This window comes from Seriola lalandi, unplaced genomic scaffold, assembly GCF_002814215.2.
Source record: "Seriola lalandi dorsalis isolate HSWRI2012SDOR001 ecotype SW California unplaced genomic scaffold, Sedor1 jcf7180002054748, whole genome shotgun sequence".
In the NCBI taxonomy this organism is placed as follows: domain Eukaryota; kingdom Metazoa; phylum Chordata; class Actinopteri; order Carangiformes; family Carangidae; genus Seriola; species Seriola lalandi.
In genome coordinates, this window is record NW_019525301.1 from 1,621,080 (window position 1) to 1,642,283 (window position 21,204).

Below are 21,204 nucleotides of genomic sequence, written 5' to 3' on the forward strand. Positions count from 1 at the left end.
GAGTATGATTGGAAACAGACATACTAGTCTGTGTGTGTATGTGTGTGTGTGTGTGTGTGTGTGTGTGTGTGTGTGTGTGTGTGTGTGCGTGTGTGTGTGTGATTTAGAGAGTAGGGGGTTAACCAGCAGCAAAGTAAGAAATACTCTAATCTTCTTGTGAATATAAACTGAAAGGACAGTTGGAGTTTCCTGGTGGTTTTTTGTCGACAGACGAGGAAGTGCTGTGTGAGATAAAGTGGAAGATCAAACAGACACAGCATGTACGCTACCATCAACTGTTTTGGCTAACAAACACACACACATAATCATTATTCAAAGTAGCCTAGATATGAATGAGGTGTGAAGTGTATCGACTAAGGCTGATGGCTTCATGGAGCTCCATATATAAGCTGCACACAGACAAGCCCCAGTTCCCAGTGCCTCTCATGTATCATTGTATTCACAGAGCCATGTATCTGATTTTTCAAAAAATATATAACCAGCAATCTCTGCAAAACCCAGAGGGTTTTTAGGGGTTGAAGTATTTCCAACATTATCAGTTATATTGTTTGACTTGGATGTTACATTCCAATATTTTATATTTTCATACAAAATAACATGTTAATGTTTTACTTGTCTTTTTCAAAAAGAGCTGACTTTGGGACTCCTCTGTATTTTAGTGCTTCTCAAACTCTTTCAGACCAGGGACTTAACCAGTAAAATGTAATTCACAGACCACCTAACTGCCCACAACCAATGGGACCTAGGCCTAACTGCTTCAGTAGTATTGTGGTGAGCTTGTGCAGAATAATAGCACCTGGGATTGAGTTTTGATTATTGACAACCCCTATGCCTCACACACTGCAGCAACAACTTGAGCTATTCATGTAGCATCAACATTATCACACATATGAACAGGCTGGATGTCATCAACGCACTACAGGTCTCACTCGTGGCGACTGCATTACCAGTAAAACATAAGACTTGCCTGCTTGTGCCTGTTGTGTTGGAGGTTTCATTAGATTTTCTTTTAATTGACCTGCTCTTAAGCCAGCGGTCCATGATCTTGTCTGTTGTCCGTGTTTGATAGTTAATAGGCCACTGTTAACTAGTGAAATTTAGCACAATCGCAGTGCTAGCCGTTAGCTTCATCCACATTTCCTTTCAGATGTCACACTGATAATTTTTGGCGTAAATTGTAAAACATAAACTGTAAACTGGTGTAGCTCAAACTCACTTGCTCAGTTTCTTTCATCTAACAGCTTTTGTTACTTTGGAGATTTGACATTCAAAACAATATATAAGCGAAATATGATGCTCTGTTAGTATCAGTATAAAAGAGTAGTCAGACTCAGTACCATATAGATATTAATGTACATTATTGCATTAGCGTAACCAATATAGGATAAAGGTAAGAATTAAAAACTTAACACACTGAAACTGAAAACAACAGCTTTTCAGAATTTAAAAAAAAAAAAGTGTATTTTTCTTCCATGGTGCTGAACTCTTCTTTACTCTACTCTAAGACAATGGTGTCTAGCTGTCCAGTACAGTACAGTAGGCATAAAGTTATCTGGCGAACGAGCTAACTGAAACACACCCTGTCAAATACATCACGGCTTGTCCTCGCAGCCAGCTGTTCACAGCTGTGGTGCTCGGGAGCTGAGAATCTCTGGAGGATGTTTTACATCACCATAAAGCTCTGTATAGATGATGACAGGAATCCTGTGCATATCAACTGTTCCTTATCTGTTCTATGATAACCTGCTTGTAGCGGCCATTATTTGAAAGGTATGTGCGCTGCTGCGCCTGTAAAAGGTTAAACCGCTGAGATCTTTGCCTTATAAATCCCAGTTACACCTTATCAACTCTCTCAGCCTCAGTTTTTCCCTCACTAACATCCTTGAGGGCTCAAACAGTGAAAGCAATGTTGGTTTAATGAATGTAGATATTTTCCTGTGAGGAAATTGGTTAAGATTCTCTCAGTTTGCTTAACTAAGCCTCTGGCAGCTAGAGAACATGTTGTGGAGTAATTACTGACATGTTGATTTAGACCAGTTTGTACAGACTAAGCCCATTTCTGCCTGCAATAGTTTTGCTTACAATGAACAACACCACACTTTGTTTTTGACCAAATTCACACATACTGACAGCTCACAATTATTGCTGAACATCTCCATGTGAATATAGTGCTTCTTGTTTTGTGGTGGGTAAACAACGCAGCAGGAAAAGGATGCTTTCCTATATGAGGGAGATGTTTTCTTTCTGCTGATGGGATCGTTTCTGCTGGTTGTCATGCCTGACAATTACTGGACTGTTTTGACTGTTAAGAGTTGCTCCTGCTGCTCACTGTGCCATCACTGTTTGCACTGTCTCAGCAAACGTGTCCAGCTTAAGTCAAGAGGTCTGGTAGTGTGTTAGAGCCTCCCTCATATCAGGTGTATCAGGCTGTGGTTAATAAATACACAGCAGATTAATGTAAGTGAAGTATGTTTTCTGTTAGTACAGTGCAAGTATTCAGACGGTAATGAGAGACATTGCAGACTGGGCAGCTTGTACACTATCACTGATGAGGGGTTTTCCAAGACTCATTCACTTCACTTTGACCAATTTTGAGATAATCACAACTGAGTAAAATGTGAGTGAGGTTTGGAACGTTTCAGCACATTAACTTGGCTGGAAATAATTGACTGAGTGATTTTTTTCTTTTTTTTTTTCTTTTGGTAAGTGGGAAAGACATTTTATGTTTATTTTTACTGTAATCATCAGGGCTATGTGCTTTCTTTGACTAGGTCCAAAAGTGGACCGAAAGAAATTGGAAAACCCACCTTAAATAATGAGCTGTGTCCCAGTTCTGCACTACACTGTAATTGTATGTAGTGTGGTTTATATACCTATTACTGTAGTATACTGTTTTTGAAGTTATGATACAGAAAAATCAACATAATTGGCCGTTTTGTACTAGTATGAAATGAGCCGTTATCAATCAAACTGCAACTTTAGTTTGTCACTGGCAATGAAACTCCTCAAAGAGAAAAAACTCAGAGATTTATTACATCATTTTTTGTTTACCAAGATCATCCTTTGGCTGGTTTACCACTAAATGAACTTAATTAAATTTTTTTGCATTAGTGAATTGATTGTGGGACGACATTACTGTACAGTTCACACTGAAATGTTGATAGCCATAAAATGTTCTACAGATGTTCATAATTTCCAGAAGATGAATCCACGGATGCTTTTTCTTTAGCACCATGACAAGCTTGATATTTTTCGTTTTTAGTGAAATATCTTCACAGTAACTGGATTGGCTTCTGTTAAATTTGGTTCAGATGTTCATTATCTCCAGACACTGAAGTGCAAAAACCTTTATCCCCTGACCTTCGGGTCAAAGTTTTTCCAATACTTTGGGACACAGCTACTGTAATCTTGTGACCTGATGCCAGTGAACCTCTTTATGTTTACCAACCTGTCTGTGAGCTCTGCATTTGAGTAAAATACTACAGAAATGATCACAGCTCTGTTGTTATTTATGATTCACTCATGATCTCATGGTTGAGACGAGAGGAAAGGAAACACAGTCAGTGAGTATTTTGTCAGATAATTCTGGGCCACCCACATATGTATGAGTTTAATGAGTGTATTTACATGTTAACCAAATATAGCAGATATTTGAGAGGTCCGGCTGTTTATTGTAATAAGTCAGATAAAATCTTGAGAACCCTGAACAGGGTTAACTGGGATAGAGGAGCTCTGCTGGTTTCCATGGACGTATATTGTGTTCCTTACTGAATGTTATGGAAGATCATATCATTACACATCAGTGGTTATCGTTATGGCTTTTGCCCTTTATGACTACACATTGTGAGCAGTTCAGCTAGAGTGATTGTCCTGTTCGTTTTAAAGGACCAGTGTCCAGGATTTAGGCATCTCTTTCCAAGTGTGTCCAAAAGCCATCTATAGTGCCAGTGTTTTCTTTGTCCATTCTGGGCTTCTGTAAAATAGGGCTGAACAATTAATTGAATATTATCGAAATGGCAATATGGCCAAGTGCAATATTCAAATCACATATTTTTGATAAAGGTAAAATGCGTCACAACATACCATAAATGAAGCGTTGGGGTGCTAAACACCTTGTTACAAGACCCAACAAAAATCACATCATCATCATTTCAGTATTTTTTTGAGGGTGAAAATGAAATGCAAAAATTGCTATTCCCACTCAAATTGTGACTAATATTGCAATTGCGATATGATTTTTTTTGCAGATCATTCTGGGCTACTGTAGAAACATGATGGTGCAACATAGCGAGCTCTGTAGAACACGACCTGCTCCCTATGTAGATATGAAGTGCTCATTCTAAGATAACAAAAACACAACATTTCTTAATTTCAGGTGATTATACACTAATGAAAAGAGAATTATGAATAATATATTGAATTTCTGACAGTTGATCCCCCTAAATCCTGCACACTGGTTCTTTAAATAATTTTAAAAAACTACTCAGTACTTTAGAGAAAATGAATTATTAGAGAAAGTCTTAAAGAAGAACCATTATTTTATGCAGAAGAAATGTTTGTAGTAGGTCTGATGCCTATCAACAGTTAAACTAAGACCTACCTTTAGGATATGACTTATTTCACAATAATGTGGCCATGTAAATGCATTCAGTGGAGCCCATAAATCCTTAAAATTACAGGTTGCATCTTTGACCTTGCTGTGCCTATAAGCCATTCCTCTTGTTTGCAGATGTTCATGTCGAATGTGAGTTACAGGAAAGGAATCATGATTTCAGGTCTCCACAGACGCATCCATCATGCCGCTGATACAATCATCTTATTAAGAAGGCCATTGTTGGATGTTAAGTTTTCATTACAAGTGCCTTTAATTGACTCAAGGTATATATTACAAGTCCACATGTGCAGAGATCACAGGGGGTGGCGGGTGGTTAAAAGTCGTATACCTTTGAAAGAAAAAGCCTGCACTCTGTTGGCTGAGGGGTTGTGGAGTGAGTGGTTTATAAGGAAAGCTTATCCAGCCATGTAAATATTCCTCTTCTGCTCTCCAGACATTTTGGGGGATGGGGGGAGTACAGCGTCTGTCTGATCTCTGCTAATGTCATCAGTCACCAATGTCTTAAGTTGTGCCATTCTCTGTGGGCCAGGCCTTTTTAGCAGGGCTGTCTGAAATCTGGTTTGTAATACACACTCACATATACATACCCTTGCTTATTTATATTTGCATGATATTCACACTTACATGCAAACACATGCAGTGATCATGTTTAGCTGTAGCATGTGTTTTGCTTTATCTTACTCTGGTGCGTTCTCGCCATTGATTCATTTCCAGACTGTCATTAAGTGAAAATATGCAGAAATATCTCCAGATAGTTCTTGTTTAGTCTCTTGCTCACACATTTTCTTCTGAAAGCATCTGGAGAAATGCTTAAAACCACCTTCCTAGCTAACCAGCAGATAGGTGGCTATCTTGGCAGGGCAGTTTTGATAAGTACATTTTTAAAGCTCCATATTTTATACTTTCCCATTGTTTTATTTGTGTCCATAAGAAGATATATTTGTGTTTTTAAGAACATAAAACCATCTCAAACTCCTCTCTGAGCCTCTCGTCTGATTGGCTGACTATTTTCTGAGTGATCCAATAAAAATATAGCAGATTTACTCCCAGAGAAACCAAATCCTGCAAAGCTGGATAATGGGTCCAGATGGGTGGGGTTTAGGGCATGAGAGTGGTGACTGCTTTGTTGTGACATCACAAAGTTACAGAAGTCCTGATGGCTGGTTTTAAGGCTTAGTTTCTGAATACAGGCTGTGTGCATTTCTCTGTGGACTGAGCGCTTTGATACTTTCACAGTATTAATATAGAACCTAGACCTGCTTTATAATCCATCAACACATAGACATCTACTTTTATATTATATGGAACCTTTAAAAAACTTTATGGAAATAGTAGAGAATTGAGCCCTTCAGCTGCAGAGCTACATTTCAAATGAAATAGCCTGTCTTCATTGTCAGAAGACTTAGATTACCACATACTACGTTTTGATGACAGTGCCACCTAAACAAAGACCAGACCAAATCACCAGACAAGAATTTCAAGGATCAAGGATGATTGTCATTCATTAAGCTAAAAAGAGCGACAGTAATTGCATTTTGTCGTGTCACCACCATTCAGGTTTCATGGAGGCCCAGTATGACATGTAATCTCTCAGCCAACTGTTGCAGAACAAGAAGCATGCTAACTTCAAAGCTGCTCTAGTTGCTATTTGTATGTTTACAATGGATGAAATAACTGCGCAAAATGTGAAAGGGGTCGAAAGTGGCGAACTCACAGAGAATTATCACACGACTCTGCAGTCCCCCTCGGCTCTACTGAGATTTTAGTGTCTTTCAGCAAACTCTTTTGGTTTTACAACCTGTAGATTTACTGTTTTGGTTGCATTGTCACAACTTCCATCAGCAGGCTGTTGTTTTCAGCAAGCAAGCTTTTCAAAAACTGACTGTACACTACCTGTTCAGCACCAACAGCAGATGGACATACTTAGCGACTAGCTGGTGAACACAGGGGAACATTTAGTAGCTAAAATGTCAGATTTTTCACTCAGGAGTTGGGCCAAATAAAAGGCCAGAAGGAGCGTTAAGAAAGCTAGCTTACTCACAGTGCGAGGAGTAGAAACTTCACTTTATATGTGTGGCTCACAAAGTGAAATGATTGTGCTTCTGCTGGACTCATTACACAGTACAAGACAAGACACTGAGACACTGAGAACGTTGACACAAATATGGCTTTGATAGTGAAGAATAATTCTTTATTTGGCATCATGTAGTAGCTACAGTGTTTTTGGCTTCTCCAAAAGGCTCCTCTGTCTACACTGGTTATTAAATTCAGTCTTTAGCAGGCAATAAGGGATTTCAATGCTGAATTAGACTTCATGCTGAGGTAGCAGAGGTAATGCTTAACTTGATGTGACATTAATCATAGAGTTTAACCTTTGGAGCAGTAATAATATTTATTTCATCAGCCGTGTCTACGCCAAAACCTTTTAATTATATATTTTTAACAGATGTTTCTTGGTATAATCTTCTTCACATTATGTAAGATTTATTTGTCTTTTCTTCCATCTAGTATCAGTGTTTTGATCGGTGCTCCAAAAGCCAACACCAGCCAACCCGACATCACTGAAGGAGGAGCTGTGTACTTGTGCCCCTGGAGCCAAACTAACTGCAGCATTATCAACTTTGACAAGCAAGGTAGGGTGTCTTGTTAAACCTAAATTGATGGTCAGTCTCTTTTTAACCACATGGATAAAAATGTGATCTGTGAAGATTCAAGCTCTATATTTAGAACCCAAGGGAGACAATTTTCCCTACATCATAATCACAGCAGCAGTTGGTAACTCACATTGTTCCAGGATATAAAAATGTCCCTTTCCCTAACAGGACTGTTAAACAGTTGAGACGAGACTGTGCAGTATAAACTCTCAGCTGTCTCTAACCAGCCATAAAAGTGGCTGTAGCTATAGGTAGCATCCCGTGTTAAGCACCGCTGTGGTTGACCCTGAGGTCAGAAGTGCAGCTCCCTGCCATCTTACGGCTCTTAATCCAACACCTCTCTGTGCTGATTGAACCCAGGCTTTGATGTCTCTCCTGTGTTTTAGTGGTGGCTGAGGCTTTCTTCCACTCCGCCCCTCTGTGAGGTCTCCATTTTGGGGCACAGGCTGTGTTTGCAGTGTTTTCACAGCGCTTTGATTTCCTGCTGGACTCGGGCCCGATGTTGTGAGCGCTCTTTAATTAGGGAAGAGTCATTAAGGGGACAAGGACCCCAGAGGGTCTGGGCTGCCCCCGGCAATGCCAGGAAAATAATCACTTACATCACAAAGGCAGGAAGTGATAAGGATCACCGTTTGAGGATCACAGGGTCGAAATTATCGTACGCAGTCACACATGCTGATATCGAATGGTGGTTTACCCAGACTGTGCAAAAACCCTGCCTACATAAACATATACCTACAAAATGTTTACAAACACAAACTGTCTCTGAAACGCGATACATTGTGAAAAAGGGTGCAGAACCACACTTTGAGTATGTTCACATGCTCAAATATGTCTACGCACACATGCTTTTACATTCAGTAGTCTTGCATTTCCCATCACAGGCCTCAGGATTCATGGTGTGTTTGAGGACACAGGCCAGACTCCATCAACCAAACAGACGCACTGAGCTGCAGCCAGGACAGTTTAATGTCACCACTCTGCTACAGACAGCAGGCACATATATCAGAAAGTATATACCACAGTTAAGCTTACGCAGTTACAGGCACATTTTTAGTATGATTTAAATATTCTCAAGTGCTCAAACAAGAACTAGACAGACTTTCTCTTTCAGGGACATTGAAGGCGTCAGTTTTTGTTGAGTGACATTTCAATGATGTTGAATGGCAAAAAATGTTTGATTACTTTTTTTCACTGTAGGTGTGATCAAGCATGTAGAAGAAATTAGGACTGACAGCAAATAAAAGCAGCCTGGCTGGCTTACCTGGCTCAAGAGGAGCAGTAAGCAAAGTAAAAATATCAATGCCTTATTTTTCCAAATTAATTATTAACACTGTGTTGTTGAAAGTAAAAATCATACAGGCGTAATGTTACTGAACACACACACACACACACACACACCACCACCCCCATCCCTCATCACCGCTCCATGCCTTCGTACTGCCAGGGCCTCTTCTTAAAACAGATCCTGACAATGAAGTACAGCCGTTTGGGTTACAGTAACAACAAGGTCCAAGTCCCTTTGAGCTGTTTGATGTCTGCCATAGCATGGAGGATGGATTAAGACTGCAGACCCCGGGAACAAGGCCATAAAATATCCATGTAAAAAGCCAAGAACATGTGGGGAAGGCTCTCAAATGAAGCCCTGACAGCGCAAAATGATGACAGGGGGATCTTTGACTTAGTTAGAATAGCAACTCCTGACATCACTGAAGTTTCCTCCAAGTCCCAGAGAAGTAAAAACAGTGTAGCGATTATAAAATTTCCAGTTATTAAAGTGCTGCTTACACATGTGGGTAAACGTGCTTTCTACATATTCTTTTTTTTTCTTCCAGGTGATCGATATTTTTATGTTAATGATGTGAACACTCAGGTTGAGTTCAAGTCCCATCAGTGGTTTGGAGCTATTGTGCGTTCCCATGGCAACAGCATCCTGGTAAGAATGATTGTCGGTCAGTCTGGATGATTTACCTACATGAGGCTACTTGCTATCTGAACAATTTCTTAGAACAAATGTATCATTGATATGTTTTATTACACATTATACTCAGACAAGAGACTTTCATTGGTATCACACAAGTATGAATCTTTTAAAAGGGCTCCATGTGGCAAAGGATCATGGAGGTTGCACGTATGCACAGTGTTAACTCACAAGAATGCAAAAAAACAAACAAAGAGTAAAACCTTACATGTCACAGGCAAAAAGTCAACATCGTGACTGGTTGATAATTCATGTAGAGGACGTGGAAACATGAGCTGTGTCCTCCGGAGGACGTCATCTATGAAGGTGTGGCCCTTCGTAGCCGCCGTAGACCACGAAGACCGAACAGAAATGAGACGGTCTGGTCTACAGAGAATTCTTGCTTTGAGTCACCAGCTGTGCCCGCCCTTACCAAGTGCTGTTCCTGTTGCCTAGCAACTTTGACAACACATAACTTTTATTTTTACAAAAGCTTGCAGTTTTAAGGCCCTTGGTTTTAACAGTTGTACCGTTGGCTGTTGAGATGAGCTGAAACCCAAAACTTACATTTAAAAGTGTAATCTTCAGGCTCTCTGTCGGTGCTGCTTGCTGCCATAGTATTTTCACTATCGCTGCGCAATGAACCTTGGGATAGGTCAGGCTATGAAGGATCCACCCGTTGGAGCCTTCGTTGCCCAGGAGAAGAAGGCCACATTTTATTTGAAGGAGCCTTTGAAATGGGACAGCCTGGACGTGCCACGGTGATGCAATCGGTCTTCAAATGCAGCCTCCAAAGGATACGGCCCGTGAATTGGTACCCAGCTAGAAGCGCAGCTTGAAAACCATGACAGATTTTCTGACTAGTTTCATTTGCTAAGCTTTGATTGCACAATTGATTTTCAAGGAAGGAGTTTAGGGTCAATTTAACGCTCCTAAGCTAGAAAACACAAGTAGTTTCTTTTGTCGCTGAGCTGTCTCTCTGTTCTCTCCAGGCTTGTGCTCCCAGGTATTACTGGAGGACTGAACACGACACGCCCTTTGCTGATGTTACAGGAACCTGCTACCTCTCTGTAGACAGCCTCAAAACTTTTGTTGAGTACGCACCCTGTCGAACAGGTGAGTTTCTGCACATACAGCTGACCTCCAGAGGATTTAAAGCTGCATTCATGACACCCGATGGCAGAAATACACAGCCGCCACCAAGATGAAAAGGCCAGAGTGTTAGCAAACTCACCTTAATCCAACCGACATGGAGCAACATGAGCAGTGTTTCTGCAGCAGAAGCAGTTGCTGTGACAACCAGCTCATGGAGGCAAATGACAAACTTTAAAACCCTCATAACTCCCAAAGACATGATTCAGACATATAAAAAAAAAGGCAGTCTCTAAAACTCCAGAACTTGCCTCACATCTTTAAATTTTCTTCAGTCTCAGAGTAATCCAGTGGTAGCTGCCTGCACATCAGTGCTGCTAACTCAGCATACCTTTGATGGTGCTTTTTTGCCAGATTTGAACAAATACAGGCTAAAAACAACCTGTGGACACATCGAGGAGAAGAGAAGGTTCTAGTTTAGGATTTGTCTTGCACATTCTTTTTTGTTTTTATTTGTTTACTGGCATTTTTACAGCTAGCCTAAAATATGTTTGTGTCACATATTCTGAATACCCCTACCTGCATATCTTATAAAGGTTTCTGTCTTTAATTTAGGTCAGCTCTTTAAACTCATTAACAGAAGTAGATCGTCAAAACTGTTGCCAGGCAATGGTAAAGCCATAAGCAAAGCTGCTACAGAAAGCAGATCATGCAATATAAAAATAAATAGTTGTGGTAGTTGATTATTTTTGTGTGTGCTTTCCTCTGTTGTTCAAATGAAGTTGAGCTTTGGGGTAATGAACAATTAAATGCTGCCTTCACAAGAACAGAATGTTTTTTCTTTTGGTGTTTGTGAGCAACAGAAAATGTATTAGCTTGCCATGTTTTGGTGCTGTTCCTTGCAGAAAGACATGGACCTGCAGGACAGGGTTATTGTCAGGGTGGATTCAGTGCCGACTTCACTAAGGTAAGAGAAATATTTGTGTTTCTACATAATCACACAGTCACGGTTTCTCTGTTTCGGCTGATGTAAGCAATGGAGATTACACTGTGTAGATCAGACTTGCAGAGTTTGTTTGAAGCTCATGATGAAACTGGTGACACACAGATTCCTCAGCTCTGGCTACTGCTGTGTGTGTTACAGGATGGGAGGGTTGTACTTGGAGGACCAGGCAGCTTTTACTGGCAAGGTGAGCTCAGAGGAATGTGGAGCAGCGTGGCTTTTCAGCAGATACCCTCCAATTTTTTCCTTTGAGGGATCCAGAAAATCGATCCGTCATCTTTGTCAGTCAATGAACTACAGTGGAATGACTCATGAGCCGGAGTTCAAAAGCCACATGTCTTATTTTAACCTCTGACCTTTAACCCTCTGTTACCCTTCCATCCTGCAGGTCAGCTGATCTCAGCCACCACAGAGGAGATTGTTAAGGCCTACTACCCCTCTTATTTTCTGCTGTCAGTTGCCGGGCAGATTCAGACCCAGCAGGTGCAGGGGAGCTATGACGACAGTTACCTGGGTGAGAACGTACTACTATACTACTTATAGTACACTACTTATACTACTATTGTGGGACTGCAACAGCTACAGCTGTATGTTTTTATACCTCATGATCCAAGTCGGTTGGTTTGTCTGTCTAACAATTTGGCCCCAAGAAACATATCTCAGTAGCAGAATGCCATTAAATGTGATACACATATTCATGGTTCCCAGAGAATTAAGTTTGAGAAGTTAATGAATAAAAAATTTACTGTGGATTTGCATGGTCCCCAGAGGATTTGAATGTTTTCGGCGATCCATTCACCTTACCATTATTGCCACCATCTTAAAGTTATATTTTTTGGGGGGCATTTTTGCCTTTATTTTTGATAGTACAGTGACAGATATATACACAGGAAAGTCAGGGAGAGAGAGAGGGGATGACATGCAGCAAAGGGACGTGGGTCGGATGTGAACCCATGGCCGCTGCGGTTAGGACTAAGTCCATGTGGTACGCAAGCCACCGAGGCGTCCCTAGTGTCACCATCTTGACAAAATGTATTAAAATCAAATCTGCAGATTTTTCTTCAGTTCTCTCATCACGTTCATGCTCCCCAGAGGATGTTTTCTTTCCCTTTTGGACACTTCAATAGCTGTCCACTAACAGCTGACTTTCTAAACTGCAAACTGTTTAGAGACCTTTTTTTACCTTACCATCTCTCCTGGTCTCTGTCAACCACAATATCTTTTGTCCAATAACTTCAAGTGGCGTGAGCTTTCAAGATTGGTTCTTTTCTTTTCTTATGTTTCGTATAGTGTCCTGTGTTTCATGGATTCCATCAGCTGAACAAAATACTAAAGTTCATATTTAGTTGGGCTTTCGAGATGTGATTTACAATGTTGTTACAACCCCATACAGACCTTTTTTGCTTATATATGCAGCACCCACTCCTAAAAATATGTTCCCATGAATGTGGCAGTGCATGATGACAAGCTAGCACAGCGTCTTGGACATGTATCAGCACATGTCACTGTTCAATTCCAGTAGATGTTTCAGTTTTTTTTCCTAATCCTGGATTGGCACTTCCTGCTACTGCACCCTGACTATTTAATCTGACCCATGTGTCATATCAGTGTTAATGATCAATCAATTGAGCTTCAGTCAAATGATGAAATGAAATGTTACACTTAAAGCTTGTGGGTTTGTTCTAACCACCAAAAAATAATACACTAGTGCTTCATGTTTTTATGCTTTTAATAATTACTGTTATAACCAAGTCCAAGCTCAAACAGACTCAAGTCACTTGTAATGTCAGTAATGTTGTATCCACCATTTCCAAACTCAGTTGTTTTTCTCTGTTCCAACTTTTACCCTCCATCTCTCCTGCAGGTTACTCTGTTGCTGGTGGTGAGTTCAGCGGGGACGATGAGGAAGGTGAGGGTCATATTTACAGTACTGAGAGCCAAAATGCATGGCTGACTACAGAGTGTGTTGACTCCCCCTGCAAGTCTAATAGTTAACTGCTCAGTCTTGGCACACGTGACTGTGTTGTAACGGAAAGGGATTATTAAGTCTTTCAGGAAGCAAGCACGTTTAGAAACCCAAAGAATAAAAAAAAAAAAAAAAAAAAAATCAGATAATTGTGGTTTTGGTGGTGGGTCACAAACTTTATCCAACATTGCATTGCATTCTTAGTTATGGGTCTTGATTTGAAATAACTTTTGCCTCGTTTTCTTTGTTTTGCAGATTTCATCACAGGAGTTCCTAAAGGACTCATGCTGTATGGTTTAGTAAGGAGTCCCAACATTTTCATTTTACACCATTTTACAGTGCTAATAGTCTGCAAAATATAAAAGTGAAATAATATCCATATAAACATACATGAGGTAAATGTATTCTGGCATTATGAACCACAATTTGTAATCAATAATGACTTCTGTTTGTCTCAAAATAGGTGTCCATATTAAATGGAAGGGATCTGAAGTCTCTGCTCAACTTGACAGGGGAGCAGGTATGTGCACATCTGGCTGAAGATTTTCTGTACTTTAGCCTGGCCCCTATTTTCATATGTGGGTACACATTTAAAGTGGCATGTGTTGAAGATGAAGGAATTTGCCCTGTGGAGAGGAGGCCTATACCAGGGTCAGAGGTCTAGCTTACTGTATGCACAGCTCATGGCTTCTGAAAGCTGTAAATCAAACCCAGAAAGAGCACCAGATTGTGTTCATATTGTCACTGTATTGATTCAGCATGTGCTTTTTTACAATAAATAGAGAGTGCTCAAGAGAGGGGGCGTTGCTCTGTCAGACACTTGCTTGGCTTTTAGTCCTGTTGCTTTAAATATAACCCACAGATGACTTAACAGATAACAAAATGACACTAACGCAGCAGCCAGGTCCATTTTTGGAAACTTTCTTAAGAGCAAACAAATTAGTCATCTGCTGTGTATTTTATTGTGTGAAATGTTCACCACTGACTTGGAAACAAGAGCGCAACAGATATGATCCACAGGTTACTATAGCTACCATTGAAGGCTCATGTTTTAGTGTTGAGCCATAAGAAGATATATTTGTAGTTTTAAGAACCAAAAACCTTGTCTGTTATTTTCTTGTGTAATTTAACAAGGCTTCATATTGCAACTTGTAAGAGCATGTGACCATGGACACAAGGGGAAGCATGTGCCTGAGTGTGTCTGTGTGTGGCTGTGTGCGTTCGGTGTGGGAGGTCATCAGTGACTGTTCAGTGGTGTCAGTCTCAGGGCGGAGGGCGCTGAATAAACTGTTAGGTCATAGTGAGAGTGATCTGAGGTAAACTCTCTCTGCGCTCTGTTGGTGAACGCTGGTCCCTCTGTGGGTGCTTGGACTGCTCTGTCAAAGTCAGCTGCAAAAACACACCAGAGGGTCTTTGTGCAGGAGGCCCTGTTGATTTGGGGAATCAAACTTATAAATAAGTTTTCAAGACATTGATATGTGCAATTTTTTCTTTGTAGTTGCATTTCATTGTCTTAACAATCCATGCTATGTCCAAATTGCATACTTTATACTATGGTTGGGTGATATGATTAAATATCATGGACTGTATATGAAAATGGACGTAGCCTGCGTTATGTTACCCATAGGTTTCTGAAGAGCGGTTTTGAAGCTCAGAGTGGGCTGCTCGCCGTCACCATCTTGGCAGTACCTGATTTTGCCACACTGTTTATACCAAATAGCGTTCCCTTTTATTTCTAGGGCACTTTGTGTCCAAAGTGGCACATGAGTGAGGTGGGCTGCTCTGGTTCCTGTTACTGTGGAGATAAAAAGAGAATCAAAGGAATGTGATCAATAATGGTGGATCGCTAGGTGATCTCTACTCACCTCAGATGAACATTCAGCTGGTTCAGAAAGTGTTGATCATGTCAGAGTGTGAATGTGTGTGGTAAAACAGTGCTGGTATCATGGTGGATTTGAACTTTGTCCCGAGCCTCAGTTTGATTTATGTTGATATGAGCTGTGTTGCATGTGTGGTACAGGAAGACAACGCCAGTATTCAGTTTTGTTTTCCACAAGGGTCTCCAAACTCACTTCTGTGTAGCTGCACTGCAAATCACTTTGGAAAGTGAGAATCACCCAAGGTTGTAACCTGACCCTAATTTATCATATGTATGAAATTAAACCGGAAAAACCCAAATCCCATGAGTATTTTCTCCAAGTAAGTTTTAAAGGAGTTCAAGTCCCCGATCCCCAGACCCCCTACCTCTCCTGGAGCTTACAGAAGCTCTAACACTGAGCTCCATGAAAAGGAAGAAGAGGAGACCCCAGGGGATTGTGGGATTGAGAGATTGAAGAGGAGAGCTTGTGGGGGTGGTGGTGGAAGGTACAAGAGGGAAAAAGGACATGGAGAAAGAAAATGAAAGAAAAAAAGGGATCTATACAGCATGGTGTGATTACAGGCTAACTGGGTCTTGTTTGTAATACTTTCCAGATGGGGTCCTACTTTGGCTACGCAGTGGCAGCCACCGACATCAACAACGACGGGTGAGTGAGTGGAGTGACGGTGACACAGATGCTGGCAAAAAAAAAAGTAGGGGAAAGGAGCTGAGGTGGGTGAAGAAATGTGGAGACTAAAAGTGAAGTGTAAGGTCACTGAAACAAAGGTCAACAGCAAGACTCTTTTGAAAGTCTCACACACTTGTTTGCTCATCCTGTCCCCTCAGTAATGTGTCATGAAAATTCCCCTTTCTGCTGAAATATTTTATACTCTCTCTCTGTATATAGCTCCCCTCTGCCTGTTTCACTTCTCCAGCCCTGGTAGAATCACACCGTGAGAACTTTCTTTGGTTATGTTTTCAATGTATCAGTGTAGCCCTCCAAAATGACTGTTTGTCACCCTTTAGAACTGATTCAGAAAATATGCATCGGACTAATTTAGACTGCACTTAGTATCAGTGAGTCACAGGGACAGACATGATTTTAGACACTTCATCATTTGAATGTCCACAACTTTCAGTACAGTAGTTTCTCCTGAGTTCAAGTTGAGCAATCAAAAATATTTTTATGTTTTATAGAAAGAGGAGTGGGATTTTTAAATACAAAAACGACTTTTAAAAACATGTTTACATGTGGCAAGGGAGCAATGTTATGTCTTGTCTCTATCAGATCTTTCCTTCTACTCAAATTAGAATGATAACCAGCTAGCCCCCAAACTCACTGTAGCCTCCAATCTGCCTTCAGGGCAGAGACAAGACATAACATTGCTCTTGCTTTCCGCCATTGGAGACAGCTGTTGGCGAGTAAAGGATTTCTTCTTGTAAATAAACAGCTGTTAATGCTAACATTAGCTATGTAGCAATAGCAAAACTTATAAATAACTCCTATGAATAAAAGGAGAAAACTGTTAGCATTAACAGCTGTTACTAAGAAATGTTGTGAGTTCAGCATCAGCAACTCACCTACAGCTGTCTCTATTGGTGGAAAGCAACAGCAATGTCAACTCTTGTTTTGCTTCATTTTCTATCACTTCTTTTCTTCTGCTGAAGTTAGCTAGCTAACAAGCTACCCCCGGTTCAGCTGGACTGTTTTAGCACTTTCTGATAACAAATCACTGAAGACGTAGTGCTGCTTGTATTGTCAATGCAATGCTAGCTGCAGCTCTTGTCAAGACTGGTAAGTAAACAGCTGTTAATGCTAATGTTGGCTATGTAGCAATAGCAAAACTTACAAATAGCTCCTTTAAGGGGTTCATTTAGGGAAAATAAGACACTTTTAGATATCTCTTCTCCTTCCACCTTTATCCACATTATTTCACTCTTGCCTTTGCTTGCCTCCCCAGTCTGGATGACCTGGTGGTGGGAGCTCCAATGTTTATGCGTCGAGGGTCCAACGGGCGTCTGGAGGAGCTGGGAAAGGTGTACGTGTACCTCCAGAGGGGCCCTTTGCAGCTGGAGGCAAGCCAGTCCCACCTCCTCGGTCAGCAGGCCTTCAGCCGATTTGGCTCCTCCCTGGCTCCACTGGGTGATCTCAACCAAGATGGATTTAATGGTACATACAGCATGAGTTAAATGTTGGATGGTAATAGCATTAATTAGACAGCAGTGATTTTTATATTCATTTAACTATTCATTATTTTTCAAACTAAAACGCTATGTGAAGGTCTATGGGATAAATTACACACTGATGTATCCCAAAGATTCTTCTCTCTGACCTGCTTTAAGAGTTAAAAGTTTCATCAGTCTGGGCTCAGTGGAGTGTTTTAATCAGCCATCATGATTTAAATTGAGGCTACAACATCAAAATTGACTGATTTCACTCTCAAATTTGTTGGATTTGTTGCTTTCAAACATGAAAACCTAATATCTTTGGGTTTTCTACTGTTGGTTGGACAAAATATACATCATCTTGGGCCGTGGGAAATTATAATGAGATTAATCTTTCATGAAAATAGTGATATTTGCAGCCCTAATAAATAGTTTATACTATAATAAACGTGACGATACTTAAGGGGAAATACTGAGGGAAAAATGTTGGAAAATGGCATTACAGTTTCTCAGAATCCACAACGACATCTTCAGATTTCTTGTTTTGTTTGACCTTTAGCATAAAACTGAAAAATATTAAGTTCAGACTGATATGAATCAGGAAAAAGCAAGGACGCACATTTGAAAAGCGGGAACTAGTGAATGTTTTGTTGATGATAATGGTCAAAGCAACTGATTTAATGCTCCAGCGCTCATTTAAAACTAGGTATTTGGCAGCTCCAACTGAGTTACTGGAGGAGTCACCTTATATTCACTCATGATTCTGCTAAATCTAATGAAGTAAATCACCATAAAACAAAGCAAATCACCTGAAGATAATAATCATTAACTTCTTAATTGGCCCATGAAAAAACTCTTACCCCAGTCCAAAACAATAATTGTTTATAGTTGCTGATTTAGCAATATAATCATAATGTGTTGTGCTCACTGTAAATTGCTGTGAATGTAATATACATACACAGGTTGTATATACAGATTTTGAGAAAAGAATGTAACAGTGTGTTGCTGCCGTTTACAATCAGACATGGCCATTGGCTGCCCTTACGGAGGAGAAGACCAGCAGGGATTGGTTCTCATTTATAACGGTCATGCTGGAGGACTGATGGATACGCCCACTCAGACTCTCTCTGGCCAATGGGCTTCCAGCTCGTTCCCAGCCAGTTTTGGCTTTGCTCTGCGAGGCAATAGAGACCTGGATCAAAACGGCTACCCAGGTACTGCAGAGAACAGTCCACCACCAGGCCTCTATCAGCACTCTTATCTTCATGGATGATGTCTTCATTAAACTCACTTTCTCTCCTTGCAGATCTGATTGTCGGTGCCTTTGGGGTAGATAAAGCAGTGCTGTACAGGTATATTAGTGCCCTCAGCAGTGTAATAACACATAAATAGATCTTTCTATTTATTCTCATTCTTCCATGGTCTGTGTCTTCAATCAGGGCTCGGCCAATAGTGAGTGCCAGCGCGTCTCTCACAGTGCAGCCAACCATGTTCAACCAGGAGGAGAAGACCTGTGAGCTGACCACTAGAAATGAAACCATTGATGTGTCTTGGTAAAGTTCAGCTCCACTTGTACATTAATAGGAAGATTATACACTGTTGATCAAACATGCAGTATTTGTCACTGTAGTGGAAGAGAATTTAATGAGCTCTCTGACAGAATAACAGAACATGGAAAGTCTTGCAAATGTTATGTAACACACATCTTAGCTCAATTGCAGCTTTCTAAACTTTTCCTCACGAGAATGTCAAATGACTTCATGTTCCTACCAGTTTCCTGTCCAGGCTGCTCTGAACTACACACTCAGTATTCTTAGATCCAGTGAATAAAAGGGGAAATACACCAAGCTTTCAATCTCAGTCAAGCTCTTTCCACAAGCTCACTTTAACCATCACATTAAATGTGGAACATTTTTAGACTACTGTGGTGGGCATTTGCCAAACTGGCTGGCATTTTAGTATCTGCCTGGTAGGTTGATACAAGTGAGTCTTGTTTTTGTGTTTATTGGTGTTTTTGGCTACCTTGGAAACAAAAGGGAGACAGAAGGAGCGGAGAAGAGGAAGTGGGAGTAAGGTGGAGTAGTTATATGGAAAGATGAAAAAAGGTGGGGAGAGTAGAGTGGAGTATTGAGCTTTGAAAAGGTTGGAAAAAGGGTTGTAACTTTCTTGAAATGAATCAGATATGGTTTGGCATCAGCACTACGCGTACCCATGGTTCATGTGAGCCTTTATACAACCACAGACACGTGTGTGTCTACTGATTTTCTGAAGGATTAGATACTTTTTTCACTCTTCATTTGTTTTGGTGACACCCATGGTTACCATGGTAACAGCAACTATGGATTCATAGAACAGCAAAAGACGCCTTTAACAGCTCTACTTTCTCAGAAATACAACAGACAAGCAACAGCTGTATATGTTTACACTGATCATTATTAAATGTGTTGTTTTATAGACACATTTTTCAAAAAGGGACACAGTCAGTGCTAAGTGCAGAGACAAACACACTGTGTTTCTTTGGCTTTTTACTGTGTTTCACCAGTTGAGAGTTTTTAAGCAGCCACAGTAGGATGTCCCATTAGCATTAGCAATAACTCAGTGACATGATGTAGAGAGAGAGTAAACAGTGAGGATGAACAAACATTAGCACTGGATTACATGTATGCAGCTCTAAACACACAAGAATCACATAAAGTTACCCTGTGAACACGAGAGCCAGCAAAATACAAAGAAGCCACAACCATTAGCCCACGCTAGCATTGCCATGATATGCTACAGCAATGCTGGCAGTCAGCCAGTTAGCAAGAGCAACATTTGTCGAACAAATTCATAATATGGGTAACAGCAAGTTATCATGCCTTCTGTAGGAGATCCCCCTGGATCCTTCAGCAGCTCGTACAGTTCTCCATCTTGGTAAAGCCAGACCATTATTGGCTCCACAGTCAGAATGGGAAAGAAATTCAGCCTTGGACTTATCTGCTGGGACCGGCTGCCTTTATGACACTTTATGAAAACTTTATCGATGTTTTAACAGTCGACTGGCTGACTGTAATTTAAGCCGGTAGTCCCTATGTTCATTCTGCCTGTGCTCTGGTTTTATCTCTTTCTTCATCAGAGGGCTTTCATGGTTTCCTCTTCAGTGTAGGGAATTCTGGAAAGTCGTTTCACGTTGGTGCCTGTGCATTAATAAACGGTTTACAGGAGGGACTCACATTCACTAACATGCACACGTACATGCAGTAACGTGCACACGCTGCCAGACCAGCTACCAAAACAAGAGACCAGTGAAACTCACATTACAACACACACATAGGGGGGTGTGACTTTTTTCTCTGCTCAGGACGCCATTACTCCACTATATATTACATAGAAAATAGTTGTTGCTGCTATGCTATTGTTTAAAATTTTGTTTATGGAACCTTTAAGGATAATAATGTTTTTGGGGTTTTTTTCATATTTTTTTCTGTGTTCACCCTCCAGTGTCAGCATCACTTTCTGCCTGCTGGCTAATGGGAAGCACCTCCCCTCTCATCTAGGTGAGACACACACGCAATCACTCACACACACAGATGGTCGCTATTACCTTGCTTTCTTTGTGTAGCCACAAGTATGCTGGACCTCACTGTGGTCAATTTGGCAGTTAAGATCAAGATAAAAGAACAATCATGTAAATACAGGGTAACTTGGTGGGCTCCGGCAGTTTAGAAGAATGCGTGTGTGTTTATTTTAAGTGTGCGGGTGTGTATTGTCTATGTTCTCTGCATAGCAATACCCTCTGTGTGTTTCTGTATACTGTATGCAGAACACAATAGCACTTAAAGGCGCTTTACCATAATAATGTTTACCACTGTATGTGTGTGTGCGTGTGTATGTGGTGATGCATATTATAG

At 40.7% G+C, this 21,204-nt stretch overlaps 1 protein-coding gene across 1 annotated transcript in view; it reads left to right on the forward strand.

The window, feature by feature from the left end:
• The window catches only part of LOC111668658 (integrin alpha-5-like), a 42,537-nt gene that overhangs the window by 1,232 nt on the left and 20,101 nt on the right, over positions 1-21,204 (forward strand). The window contains exons 2-16 of the mRNA XM_023424768.2: positions 7,124-7,248; positions 9,105-9,205; positions 10,222-10,345; positions 11,227-11,288; positions 11,466-11,511; positions 11,713-11,838; positions 13,189-13,233; positions 13,546-13,589; positions 13,754-13,810; positions 15,763-15,815; positions 17,110-17,318; positions 18,337-18,528; positions 18,621-18,666; positions 18,754-18,867; positions 20,795-20,850. Of these exons, the coding sequence (XP_023280536.1) occupies positions 7,124-7,248; positions 9,105-9,205; positions 10,222-10,345; positions 11,227-11,288; positions 11,466-11,511; positions 11,713-11,838; positions 13,189-13,233; positions 13,546-13,589; positions 13,754-13,810; positions 15,763-15,815; positions 17,110-17,318; positions 18,337-18,528; positions 18,621-18,666; positions 18,754-18,867; positions 20,795-20,850 (1,400 nt within the window). The remainder of the gene's footprint in view (positions 1-7,123; positions 7,249-9,104; positions 9,206-10,221; positions 10,346-11,226; positions 11,289-11,465; positions 11,512-11,712; positions 11,839-13,188; positions 13,234-13,545; positions 13,590-13,753; positions 13,811-15,762; positions 15,816-17,109; positions 17,319-18,336; positions 18,529-18,620; positions 18,667-18,753; positions 18,868-20,794; positions 20,851-21,204) is intronic.